General features: G+C 36.2%; 1 protein-coding gene across 25 annotated transcripts in view; it reads right to left on the reverse strand.

Moving 5' to 3' along the window:
* Pard3b (par-3 family cell polarity regulator beta) overlaps positions 1 to 12,462 on the reverse strand; it is a 1,069,040-nt gene that overhangs the window by 414,146 nt on the left and 642,432 nt on the right. For all 25 annotated transcript variants that reach the window (XR_015449088.1, XM_087205812.1, XM_004851169.4 and 22 more), the window contains 2 exons: positions 11,159 to 11,258; positions 3,612 to 3,727 (listed from right to left, as the gene is read on the reverse strand). Coding sequence is in view for 24 of the 25 variants with exons in the window: in XM_087205812.1 (XP_087061938.1) it covers positions 3,612 to 3,727; positions 11,159 to 11,258 (216 nt within the window). In the remaining variant the exon portion in view is untranslated. The remainder of the gene's footprint in view (positions 1 to 3,611; positions 3,728 to 11,158; positions 11,259 to 12,462) is intronic.

Consider the following 12,462-nt stretch of genomic DNA (forward strand, 5'->3'; position numbering starts at 1 on the left):
CACTTAATAAAATTCAATTCAATAAATTTCAACCAATTCTGGGTTTTAAAAAAAGGGGGCTAATGAAAAAATTTAGGAATCCAGGAACACAAAGAAGCTTATTTAACTTGATAAAATGTTTCTATCAGGAACCAACAGCAAACATTATAATTAACACTCACACACACACACACACACACAGAAAGCATTCCTGTCTAATCTTTAAACTCACTTTGATGAGCTGATTTTAAACTTCATTGGAGAATAAATATATTTGAAGAGTCAAAATAATTTTACCTTGAAAAAATTTTTTTTTAAAAAGGAAAATCAGAAGGAAGTTATTCTATAGGTAATCAAAATATAGTCATTAACACCATGATAATTTAACAGGGTGATCCTGGCATAGGATAAATTAGTAGTATATCAAGGAGACTAGCATGTTTACAAACCCACACATGAATGCATATAATAGAATTTAGAATTCAATGAAGCTGCATTCTAAATTAATATGTAAAAGAGGGAAAAGTAAAAAAAAATATTTCTAATAATTGGCTATTTTTGGGGAGAAAAAAATCTCACACCTCACACAGCTTAGATATAAATATACTATAGATTGCTTATCATTTTAAAAAAGTACAGCATAACATTTCTAGAAGAAAACAAATGATCCCATTTATAAATCATAAAAATCATATGAAAGAAAAGTTAGAACTATTTGATTATAGGACTGAATTTTTTATAGTGAAGAATATAAAAATCAAACTTAAAAAGAAATAAATTATTTGCAGTATGCATGACAATATTCTGAAAAATGAAAGAGGAATTAATAAGTGGAAACACTGGCAAAGGACACAAATAATTACAAACTAAGAAATATAAATAGACAAAAGCACAAAATCAAACCTTCAATTAAGCTCAATTCCATCTAAAAGTGAAGAGAAAAGCAAACTGTAAATCATGAGTCACTCATGTCACACTATGCAACTAACACAAAGAAATACACAACATGTGACAAAGACAAAAAGCAAACTGATAGAGTCATCTACTGTTAGAATTTGTTTGTGTCTGGGAAGGAGATGGAGATGAGGCAGCTTTATTTTTCATAACAGGATTGTCTGTCTTTGGGAATAAAGCAAGAATAAGAACACAGAACTCACATACCTTCAAAATCCTTTGACTATATGAAAGACTTATTAGTATGCAGGTTAAAATAGTAGTTCAGTCTCAGTAGCAAAAATGAAACAGAAACAAAGATGGCACTGATGGGGCCCACTAGATGTTGAAGTGTCCTATAGATTTTAATTTTTTTGAGATAGGAGTCTCATTATATTGCCTAGGCTGGACTTGAACTTGTGATTCTCCTCCCTCATCCTCTCCAGTACCTGGGATTACAGTTGTGCACCATGACACCTGGCTTCTGCAAGTTTTATAAAGGAGGAGTAGCCAGTATAATCTATAATTACAGAATAAATACTGTAAAAGGATTTATCATTTTTATTTTGAACTATGAAACATATTTTTCTAGATCAAAAATGGCACTAATTTAGTATTCAACCTAAATACTTTCTGATTTTAAGAAACCTTTTGAAGATAAATCTTGATCCTACTGATACTATTACTTGTATATCTATCATTACCAACTCTGCAGCAAATATATTTTTCCTATATTGGCCCAGGGCTATATATGGTCAACTAAACCACACATAATGCACTCCCTTAATCAAACAGGAAAGACACTTCCTAATGCTTGCTATTGGGGAGTCGCCTGAGCTTACTCATTGGGAACACCATCACATTTATTAAGCTTACCTCATTGTGTGTTCTGAGGAGCTGGGAGTAGAAGGATCCTAACATGCTCACCACCCAGAGCATTCTGCCAGATTGTTAGCTTTAAAGTGTATTCCTGGACAGGACTAAACTTTGATGATTATGCTAAAAAATGTTTTTATAACATGTTGAGTATTTCTGCTGTATGGTATGGCTTAGCCAGTGCTTTTAGTTTAGGACTTGTGCCCTGAAGAAAGTAACTCCTAATCCACCCAATTTTGTAAACTGGACCCATATTATTGTTATTCTTGTTGCTTATGGTATATGCACAGAAAAATGCAAAGGATGACACGTAACTATAGATATTTTGCAATGGTGATTTCAATTTAAGAGAGAAAACTTCTTAAAACAATTTTTGAGTAATAAGAAATAAGAGTAGAACTACTTCTTGAACACGACTCAGGTTTTACAGTTTTACAGATTTGATAATGCTTTTTCTCTCTTAAATTAAAATGGATGCTATATTATTTTTATGTTTTGCAGAAATATTTTAGAGCCATCATACTGGCAACTTTTAAAAAATTAACTGAAGAATTCAGTGACATATTTCTTCCTCCCAAAATTAAGAGCAGTTTATATTCATTCATCTTCTTTATAGAGAAACTGGAAGATAGAACAGGAAATATTTATCAAGTACTTCATAAAAATAAATTGCTCCCTAAATTATTAGTAATAACCGATGTCACTGTCATACATTATTCCTTTGGTTTGTCAGAGGTTCACACTTGAGAAAATACCCTTATGGCCAGTGCTCAAGACAGTTTCCTTGTTCAGGTTTTCTATCTGTCTCTCACTATAGGTGATAGAGCAAGTGCTTCCCAGCGATTTACTTAATTTATAGAAAATAGAATCAATTTCTCTTGTTTCATCAAGACTGAACATTTTCCCGAACTCTGGTAAATGAGCAGCAGTGGATAAGCACTATTTATCAGACTGTTTGGTACAGCATGCAATTTTGATTATTCTATTTTCTTGTTGTTGTTAATAAAACATAGAACATGCCTGAAGGAAAAACAATTGCATAGGTTGGCCTCTGAGCATTCAGGAAGTAATGATTATTTTGCTAAGAATTTATTTTGCATACTCTCTCTAAGAGGCCATGGGAGGGCAGCAATGTTCTGGAATATCTGAGATGTCTTTTAGGGTCCCATATCCCAGGGCCTGGAGAACACAGTTGACAGGGGACCTCAGTCTACCCAGAAAGCCAAAAGTCACTCAAAAAGCCCTTGTGGTACTGAGAACTCAATGGAGTTGCTGAGGCACCACCATAGGTATCTTGATATTTTCAATCTGACAAATCCAAGGGACACTTCCTCCCTCCAGTGTCACAGGATTGGGGTGGGCATTTCAAGAGATGGATCTTCTCCTTTTCTGCCTTCCCTATCCATCTCTCATACAGAAGAAGTGAAGGATGAGGAACATCACTTGACCACATTGTCTTCCCAGACCCTGCGACAGCTATGCCCATTAGGAATGCAATGGACTGGCAGAAGCCAGAGTGCAAACATGAAGGCAGCTGAGGTAAGGATGCTTGTGGCATTCAGAGCCTCCAGAGGGAATCATGCTTTTCTGACCTATTTATGGACCACTTTCTAAAAATAAATCACCTCTCTCTTTGACAAAAGGATAATTACAATTAAATGTGTGAGAAATGATAGGAAAATAGGCTGCCATTATGCCTTCCTCCAGGTGTCTGCAGACTTTGCTCTCTGAGGGTTGAGTTGAAGAAACAAGACCTGGACATTTGGGAAGATAGATGGGTCGAGGCTGGAGAGTGACCTGGATGTCACCTCCCTCTTGCTTACCAAGGTCCATGCTCTTTGAGGCTTTCAGGTTAATTGATTCAGGCTGCCTGGCCGGTGTCACAGATCTGAAGTTGATGTGCTCATCTGGAAAATATACTGCTGAATCCACCCCAGAGCTGTGGGAAGAAGCCATACATTGTATGGGGGAGGGGGAGAGTTAGTTCTTATTTTGAACACAGCCACTCGTCACTGTCTCTGAGGCCCATACCCATGTATTTTAAATCAATTCTTTTTTTTTTAAAAACCAATTCTTAAATCTCAGGTTTCTTTTATGAGATGCAGCAACTCTGTTTTCATGTATTTCATCATGGAGTATAATTTATATAAAATATTCTCTAGCTAATATCATGTTTTACTCTTCACTGACTTCTACTAATTGGGATCCTGCTGCACCATATATAACTTTAAGTGGGCGGGGGGGGGGTGCTGGGAAGCATTAGCACTTCAAAGCATAGCCCCAGATAGCAGAGCCTGAAAGTGGCATGAGAGATGTCTGTGGGATAAGCATGCGCTTCCTATAGAGACAAGTGAAATGCTATGTCCTCAGAGAAAACCATCTTCTTGAATGGCTCATGGTTGAGGGAGTTCCGTTTCCTACCTTATTTAGGTCTATCTTCTAAAACTAATGTTAATGCTTAACAGATAGTATGCGCATCATTAATATCAGCAGGAAATTACAGGAAGAGCACAGTTGACAATTTAGACACAAGATACATCAAATACCACTTACAGGCTTCCTAGCACTTGCGGTAATTCTCAAAGAATTTTCTTTCTGCTGCATATTTGATTTACTTCTCTTGAGGATGGAAGGGATTATATGAAGAAATCAACAGACAATTGCTCATATCTTGATATAGAAATAAATTACATATTTTCATAGATTAAATTACAGCCATGTTTTCCCTTGGTAGCTTCTCTGTGTAAGAGTACACAGGTGTCTTATCTCAAGGTGACTTCGATCATCATCTCTTGTACAGAGAAAACTTAAATCCAGTATCCTTAGGAAATCTAAAGGACTGACGAGTTTTTCAAACAGTTGAGGTTTGATATTTTAAAAAACAAAACAACAAAGATTATCTTTTTGGATGAGAATCCTAAAGTATATAAAGTAATATTTACTTTTAAATTAAGTATATCAAAATAAGTTTATTTTTAAAACTTATCTGTCATGGATATTTAATATTTCTTGACAGCACTGCACTGCTAAAATTAATATATAGCAATAATAAAATTCCTGAATGATCAAATGGCCTCAATTATTACAATATAATGGGTAGACTAGGAAAGTACCTGGGTTAGGCAGCTCGGTACAGTATTTGAAAGCCAGGAGGCCAGAGGAGGTCTGCCCAGTTAATTTATTTTTTTATTTTTTAAAAGTTTATTGGTATGTTTTAGATATACAATATTATGACATTCATCATTGGGAATCTGTACCTTTACATGATATATCTTGGTTCTTATTTTTTCCCCATTCTCCTGCTCTCCCTTCAACCCTTCCACCCCTCCCTATTTACAAAGACTGTTTCCATTTTTTTCCCTTTTCTCAGGTCTGACCAGTTTAAATCCTGCCTCTGGTACTTATTAGCTACGTGATTGGGCAAGTTATTGGTCTTCTCTGTTCTTCAATGTCCTTACATCTAAAATAATTATAATTACATATTTATACCTTAAAGGGTGGCTAAGAGGATAGAATAAGCTAAGATTTCGAAAGTAGAGATTTGTGTTTGTACAGAGTTAGTGCTGTAGAAATAGTTCACAAGTAAGCAAATAAATAGACCTGCTTTTGCCTCCCAAATAACTATGAATGTCTCAGCTTTTTCACTGATCTATGTTTTTCACAGTTTCCTTATCATTGCTGTTTTTGTCAGACACTCAATAGAGCTATGACTAAGATAGGCTTGGGGACTGAAGAGATGTCAGGGTACATGGTCTCAGTTTCCATAGCCATAGCATGAATAGTAATAGAATCTACTCTATAAGATTGCTGTAAGAATGAAATAAATTAAGATATTCTACAGACTAAGAGTAGTAGTGTCTAGCATATGGTAAAAGCTCCATCGATAGGAGCTATTAATAATCTTTTTCTTTATTCTGGTGGACTAGAGTTGTCTTTGAATGAGGGCCTGGGGCACTCTCCAATGAAAAGATTGTACATATTTTCATGAGAATTTCTCAAGTGTTTAAATCTACTCTTTGGAATTATGAAGATTTTTTGATGTCCAGGTACATTTTTAATAGATGAAGTCACTGATGTATGAAGTATATTAGATGTGGTATCTAGAAATGGCAAAATATGACAATTGTGAGAAAAACTGCTGGCATGTTCCAATAGCAATACTTTCATTTTTTTCAGCCCATTTTAAAGAATATTAAGATGCCACTGTGAACACAAGCTTCCTCCTAAATGTTGGTGTTTTGGGAGAACTTGCCTTTAAATGTGTTATTCAACCTTTATTTGCACTTAGTTTTTCATCCTTTGATCTCTTGTAATGATGTGAGTTTAGTGTCAGAAAGACTCATGGCCTTCACAGAATCAAAGAATTTAAGAGCTAGAAGGGATTAAAGGTCATCTCATCTTTTAGATAAGACTCTGAGGCTCAAAGGGGAGGACTAATGTCCCAAGGTTGCACAGGTGGCCAAGGGCAAAGCCAGGACCAGAGCCATGAGCTTCTGGTAAAATAGTGGCCTCTCTGGGATGCAAGTTGTTACAATCCTAAATTCACCAACATCAATCCTTTTTCTATGAGTGCAGGCTTGCTCACAATTTCTTGTGCAAGTTGCATTTTAGGTTTTTTGTTCCAATAGAGTGGTGCATATCATGAAATAAAAAAAGCTGAATATATGATTGAAGCATATGCTATACATTATAAGGAAAACTTTCAGGAGAAAGTTTACAGTCAATATAAATATTTCACTATAAAACAAAGATCACAGCACATTTAAAGTCATCTGCTCAAGGCAGACAATGGGAATCTACCCAATTGAGAAATATATGGTTTTCTCAGTAGATCCTTCGATTATTTTACCAAACTATGCAATAATTGACACAATAAGAATAAGAATCTAAAATTTTCCTGACTTTGGGAAATAATGACCCTTATCCCCATCTTAAAAATAAGATGACAACATCACTTGATAGAGTAACACTAAGTTAGGGTTAGTCCAAAAAAGTTAATTTATTTTTATACAAATATTAGAATATAATTAAGGATAATCAAAGAAATCAAAGCTGCTTCATACATATGAATGTAAGAAATACATTATTCATATTATATATGCCTGATTTATGTCTATTAATTTGATCATGATATATATTTCTGTTACTATTATTTTGATTGTGACAAAGCATATATTATAAAAACCTTAAATAGAAGGATTTATATTGCCATGGAAAAAATAGAAATGTGAAATAAGTCAGATGTGAGACTGACTGATATTTAAGGAAGGAAATGAATGCAATATAAGATACTAAGGGATTAGAGTCAATGTGAGCATATAGTGTACTGAAATAATGAGTACAGTATTGAATTAGTTAATGTGAAAATAGTTTACACATGTAACTTAGACTAGTAAAATGGTCTGTAATTTTATGCTATGCATCAAAAGTGTTTGGAGTGAGAAGATGACACCATGATTAACTATAAAATGGGACATATTTTAATTTTGAAGGGAGTTAGTGTGTGCTCATGGCTGAGTGGGCTGCATTGGAGGCTTCAGGAAGCTGAAAGTTGACAGCAGGCCAAAGACATGTCCAAGATAAAGACCATGTTTTCAGCATGAACAAGCAGGGAATCTATCAAATAGAAATGATACTCGATGTCAAATTATGCTGCATAATGAATACATAAGTGTAGCATGGAACATATGCCAATGTCTTGAAGACGGTGACAAACCAGGAATGTGAAAGACACAGAAGAGTCAGCAATGAATGTTCAAGGAAAACTGTCTAAAATGAAAATGGAAGATTTTGAGAGGCATGCAAAAAAACAAAAACCAAAAAACAAAAAACTCAACACACAACAACAAAAGCATTATATCTGAAGCCTCAGGTGTCTGTGACTAGGCTCCGGCAACTGGCTAGTATGAGTGAGAAGGAATGCCCATCTCGAGTGTGAAGAAGTGGGGAGGGAAGAGAGGAGAGAGAGGAGCGAGAGGAGAGGGAGGAGAGGGAGGAGAGGGAGGAGAGGGAGGAGGAGGAGGAGGAAGAGAGAGACAGACAGAGAGAGAGAGAGAGAGAGAGAGGAAAAATATGCACACACAAGGAACATTCAAAAGTTGTCTGAACTGTTAATAATAATCAATAAATTCTGTCTGCTGCCAGTTTGCTTTAACCTCTCAGGATCCACAGTAAAAATACATTTATCTTACATTTATTTATTTCAACATACATATTCTAAACCTTTCTCTCATAATCATTGATGACACAGTAGAAATAATTTCTTGATTTTATTCTGGTTCAAAGTATAAACATTAAATTTGATCAAGTCTCTTCCCCCTCTTCATGCAACAGCAGTTTTCTGCTTTGTAAGACTGGCGCCACCTCTAAAGCACTGCTTTTCCTTTTAGAGGATCGCACATTTTTTTTTTTTTTGGTACCAGGGATAGAACTCAGGTCCTTGCGCAGCAGGCAGCAAAACCACTGAGCTAAATCCCTGGCCCCAGTATCATAAATGTTTTTGAAGAGAGTTCAGCATCCCTTGCTCAACCCTCCTGGCTCTCCTCCAGTCCATCCTCCATCCCAAGTTTCATACATCCAAAGCTTGTTGCTATTGGTTACCTAGGCAACACTGAAGCTTGTAGGATGGTGTAGGTTATTGGTTCCCAGGAAGGGGTGTGCTGCAAGGCTTAAGATTTATTCCTTTCACTTCAAAAATATCACAGTCCTTTCCTCTTCATGCATGCTTCTTCTCTGTTGGTTCAGGCCCTGTTCTTCTCTTGATAGTCCCAAGTCTAATGGATCTCTGTCTATGGCTTCCCCCATCCACTCCATCCTCCAAAATGGAAATTGCCTCAAGGGCTGACATTGTCATCCTTAAACCCTTTAGTGCTTCTCTACTGCTCTTCAAAGAATCAATGAGCTTGTGGAGCATGGTAGACAATGTCTCAAACACCAGTTCTCTCTCAAGACACCATATGCTTCAGCCACACTGAACATAGGATGTATTCTTTTCTCTCATCTCTTGTTTTTTCAAACCCAAGTTGAAATTCCTTCTACTTCTCCCATCCTCCAAGAAATCACTCAAACACTTCATCTCCTGTGCAACCCTCCTCCATCCTGTAGGCAGAGTCAGGGGCTCATTCTGCTGGGCTTCCATGGAATTCTGTATCCAATGCTTAGCAGGGTGCATGCTAGTTACCTGTGTTTCTGTCTCCTTAAAAGAACACTGTGTTGCTTGATTGCAGGGATGCTTTTAATCCATTTTAGTACCTTACACGGGGTCTGGCTGAAAGCTCCAGATATACTCTGAATGAATGAATGAGGGAGTGAATGGCATAATGACCAAATACAGTAGAGCAGAAAAGAAGAATAAAGTCTGATTAAATGTCATACCTTTCACTAAAGGGAGAGTACTATGGATGTTTAAGAGAGCAGTTATAGTCAAGTGGTGAGAACAGAAGCTTAAACATAGAAAATTAGGAGGAAAAGGTGAAAAGGAAGTTATTAGTTGGTACCATGTAATGAAGCTTTGTTAGTCAGCGACAATGTAAGTTTTTCTTTTTACTCCCAAGATCACAAAAAACATACTCTACAGAAAAGGGAAGGGAAGAAACCTGTGGAGACAGCGAAGAAGCCAAGAAGGCAGGTACTTGCTAAATCCCGATGATTTCTTCTGCCTTGTCTCTGAACTAACCTGCTCCCTGAAAGTTTCTCACCTGAGAGCCTCTCCCTGTCCTCCCACACAATTCCTCAGTCCTTGGCAGCACTGCCCCAGCAAGGATCCGCAAATCCTCTTCCATTTATCCAGTCCATATTATACACAAAGAAAGCCTAGGTGTCACCAGACCTGTTGTCTGTTTATATCCTACAATAAGATTTTAGTATCTACCGATGAGGTCTTTAGAAGTCATTTTTGCATTATCATCCAGCCAAGCAGCCAAGATGTAAGTTGCACAAATCAGTTTACTCTTCCATCTCCTTACTGTTCCTTCTACATGCCCTTCCCTCTCTGAAATTCACTTTCTGCCTGGGGTCATCTCATGTTCACCTCCAGGTATGATTTATGCTTCAGGTCAAGGCAATTTTTACCATTTTCCTTGTTTTCTGTACCTGGAAGCACTCTCCTCTGCCTCAAATGCCCAGATTCTTTCAACTATTACACCTTCTTTTAAGTATCATTTCAGATGTCCTCATCTAGAATCACTTTTGCCCACTGGTCTACTGGCCTGTTGAGAGCAGGGTTTATGTCTGATTCCGCTTTGTGTCATCCCGATAGTTTTGCACATACTATAAACACAGAATAAATGGTCAAGGAGAATGTATGAACTTATTAAAAACATGGGGTTTTTTTTGATACCATCAAACTGTCCTTTTGGATTCAGGGCTGAAGCAAACAATGGAAATAAATTTAAAAAAAAATTAAATATGTCCTCATTTTCTTTTAAGAAAGCAATAGAAATATCGATCTAGAACATTATTTTGATTATGAAATTATATTAAGTTCATGAAATTGTATTTAAGAAGATAACTGATTTCAAAAACATAAGAATCAATGATAGCTACACACACATATAGTTTTCTGTCTAATAAAGTTAGCTACACTCTTGCTGTGTTGCTTTATTTTTAGCAGATTGTATTTAAAAGCATAATGGAAATGACACTAGCATTGCAGCAAGAAAAATGAAGAAATTTCACAGGATTATCATGGGACATACAATGGAATAAAATACACTGCTTTTAACAGCCATCATAAATACAGAAAATAGCAAAGAGACAATTTAATGATTTTTAAAACTCATCAGAAGAACAAAATCTATGAAATCCACTATTCAAACAGTATGTATGCTTAGTAAATCTCCCTCCCTCATGGTCATGTGATCCTAAAAATTATTGTTTTTTTAGTTTCTATTACAGAATGGATATAATATTGGGTACCCTTCTCAATATTTTAGATTTTATGTGGTGTTGCTTTAATTTTTAGATTTCATTAACTTTCTTGAAACATCTATTTTTAAAATCCCCTTAGGGTTGGCCAATAATGAAGAAAAAGAGAAAAACCTAACCCTAGGTTTATGCTTTCGCAGTTTTGTTTCATGCCTTCCTATATAACTTTGAGTTCCACTGCTCAAAGTTTTCAAATTACAAGTTTTTCAAACTTGTAAAAGAAAATTCAACCATTTTCTTGACTATTTTAGGAATATAAAGATGAATCTAAATTTCAGGAAGTAAAATATGAGCGATCTAAGCTATTAGCTCTGAGAAGCTCTCACTGGAAAAGAATTCTAGATACTATGAGATTCCCATTCTGGAAATAGTTGAAATCAGGTTGCTGAGTTTTCCCCAAAAAATCCTAATGGGAAACATTTACAATACATCATTTTATCAATACCTGTGGCTGTAATCTTCAAGGCCCAATTCCAGACTGGGATGTGGTGGGAGTGACGGTAGGAGTTCACACTCGGCCCACTCGTCATGGGGCAGCATCAGGTCTACAAGAACAAACGAAGCTGTAGTAAACTGAGGGAGGAGCCATTCTGACCTTGGTTTTGTTTCAGTCCATCTCTCAGACCCAATTTTTTTTTTTTTTGGTACTGGGGATCAAAGTCAGGATCTTGCGCTTTCGAGGCAGGCGGCCGAACCACTGAGCTAAATCCCAGGCCCTCTCAGACCCAATTTTAACCAACACATAAACCATTCTTGCAATAAATAATGCTTCACCCTGAACTGAAGGAAGAGTGAGTATTATAGGAATATTCTCTGCATGAGAAAATGTGCAATTGCTAATAGGTGTGTCTATACTAGCAACTCTTGGCCAATCAGGTCCCTGCATCATGACTTCTATACCTTTTCCCCCTAGGAAGGTAACACATACTCTTGACTTGTAATTTGTGCAAGATTAGCAAAGTCATATCTTCTGTGTCTTGACATTTTTATTTACAAGACTTTCCTCATTATTTAGATGCACTTGACGGAAAAAACCCCACCCTTTTTTCACCTTGCCATTATGGAAGCACATAGGTTTAAGGCCTTATAAGCAAGCAGAAAACTAGGAATCTTGTTTTCCCACTTAATAAAAATACATAGTTTTTCATGTTGCTTTCTTTACTAGAAAGATAATGTGTATCCTGAATATCACTATGGCCAAGAATAAGTAAGATTTGATGAGATCTTGTGTATCAAACATTGTGGTAGGCATTATATTATTTCATTTAATATTATTAATACTAATACTAACTAATATATGAATAGCATTACAGAATATTCTGCTTAAGAGGATGATTATTTGGAGCAAGTCTGCCAAGTTTCCCCTCCTGGCTCCTACTGCTATGTGAATTTGGATAAATCACTCAACTTCTTTTTTTTTTTGGTACCGGAGATCAAATTTGGGACCTTGCAGTTGCGAGGCAGGCAGAGGCACCACTGAGCTAAATCCTTGGCTCATTCAACTTCTTTTGAGCCTCAGTATTTTAATCTTTAAAGGAACAATAAGAATACCTTCATTGGACATTGACTGCTAAGTCAATGCTGAACTTTATTCCATAAACAATAAATTCTATTCTGTGTCTATTAAAGTGAAATACTTGATAAAAGGTGGAGCCTGATTGTCTTGATTCATGGAATAAGACAGAAATCTCTCTATGACTGAGAACTGCTACTTGAAACAATATGGCAGTAGTTATGGTTTTTATATAA

The sequence above is a fragment of the Heterocephalus glaber genome, unplaced genomic scaffold (genome assembly GCF_053883595.1).
Source record: "Heterocephalus glaber isolate CG9 unplaced genomic scaffold, H.glaber_assembly_v1.0 deba00000621, whole genome shotgun sequence".
In the NCBI taxonomy this organism is placed as follows: Eukaryota; Metazoa; Chordata; class Mammalia; order Rodentia; family Bathyergidae; genus Heterocephalus; species Heterocephalus glaber.